At 49.8% G+C, this 1,093-nt stretch overlaps 1 protein-coding gene across 1 annotated transcript in view; it reads right to left on the bottom strand.

Moving 5' to 3' along the window:
- Positions 1 to 98: 98 nt before the first annotated feature.
- The window catches only part of AURANDRAFT_68644 (hypothetical protein), a gene marked incomplete at both ends in the record, with an annotated part of 3,653 nt that continues 2,658 nt past the window's right edge, over positions 99 to 1,093 (bottom strand). The window contains 2 exons of the mRNA XM_009044354.1: positions 99 to 141; positions 241 to 945. Coding sequence (XP_009042602.1) covers positions 99 to 141; positions 241 to 945 — 748 coding nt within the window. The remainder of the gene's footprint in view (positions 142 to 240; positions 946 to 1,093) is intronic.

Here is a 1,093-nt window from a genome sequence, read left to right on the forward strand (position 1 = left end):
ATGTATTTTCGCATCCCTTGGCGACCTCGAAGCTTTAAGGTGATCGCGTGGCGAGATATTCACAGAACCGGAACGTGTAGAAGAACAAAGCCCCAGCTTTAAAAGTCCATGGCATTCAACGCGGGATCTGAGTGCGCGGGGCTGGTTTAAAAATTGGTATCGGCGAGATAAATGGGACCAATCGAAATAGACGGCGCACTTGGCCGGCATATCGTGGAAGCCACGATCTGATTCATTCACTTATCATAATTGTCGGGAGGGTGAAAATACAATACAGTCGATCGGCGCTGTTGAGGTTGTGTGTGCGTATCTAGTATGCAAAATGCAATTGAATACAATTGTGAGTGCCTCGCTTTTAGCAAAACGAAACTGCCAGCCTCTTCGCGCAAGGTGACATCAGCAAGACCTACTCCTTCAGCGCGCGTGGCTGCAGCTTTTTCATACGCTTCTACACGCAGAACGTGGGTAGAAAAATCGAGTGCACAAAACTGGGCCTTTTGCCCTAGGAGCTGAATTAAGGCAGCACCGGCCATGAAAAATCCGTGGCCAAACTGGTATTCGTCAGAGATCGCAGCTGTCAGCGTGTTTTGAGCTGGGTGGTCCCTGGACACGGTCTGGTTTGAATCAGCGGAGTAGGATTGAGTATCAGCATACCGTGAACTCTGTATTCCGAAGAGAAAACTAAGCGCAGACCAGAGCCTATGAAACGAACCGGTCGCTTCTAAATCAAGGACACCATTACTTGGCGGGAGCTCTGCCCACCCTGGACGAAATAATTGGATAAGTAAAGAGAGATGAGTCAGCGCCCCCCAAAATAGCGAGCTGCATTGATCAGCTTCAGGGAGCATATCTCCCTGTATTCTCTCTGCAATCACAGCGAGCTCGGGGACAGCACCTCGGGGGGTGACACAACGCATTTGTCCTTCTGGCATCGTGCAAGTCAAACTATGACATTCAATAGCAAAATGAGAGAGCGCAGGTAAAGGCTCGTAGCTATCGGCGAGCTGAATCCAGGAGAATTGGTGCAGACCGCGGGCAAGATCAATACAATCGAGCACATCGGACATGTCCCTGATGAAGAAAAGCGCATTAC

This window comes from Aureococcus anophagefferens (assembly GCF_000186865.1).
Source record: "Aureococcus anophagefferens unplaced genomic scaffold AURANscaffold_268, whole genome shotgun sequence".
NCBI classification, from domain to species: domain Eukaryota; class Pelagophyceae; order Pelagomonadales; family Pelagomonadaceae; genus Aureococcus; species Aureococcus anophagefferens.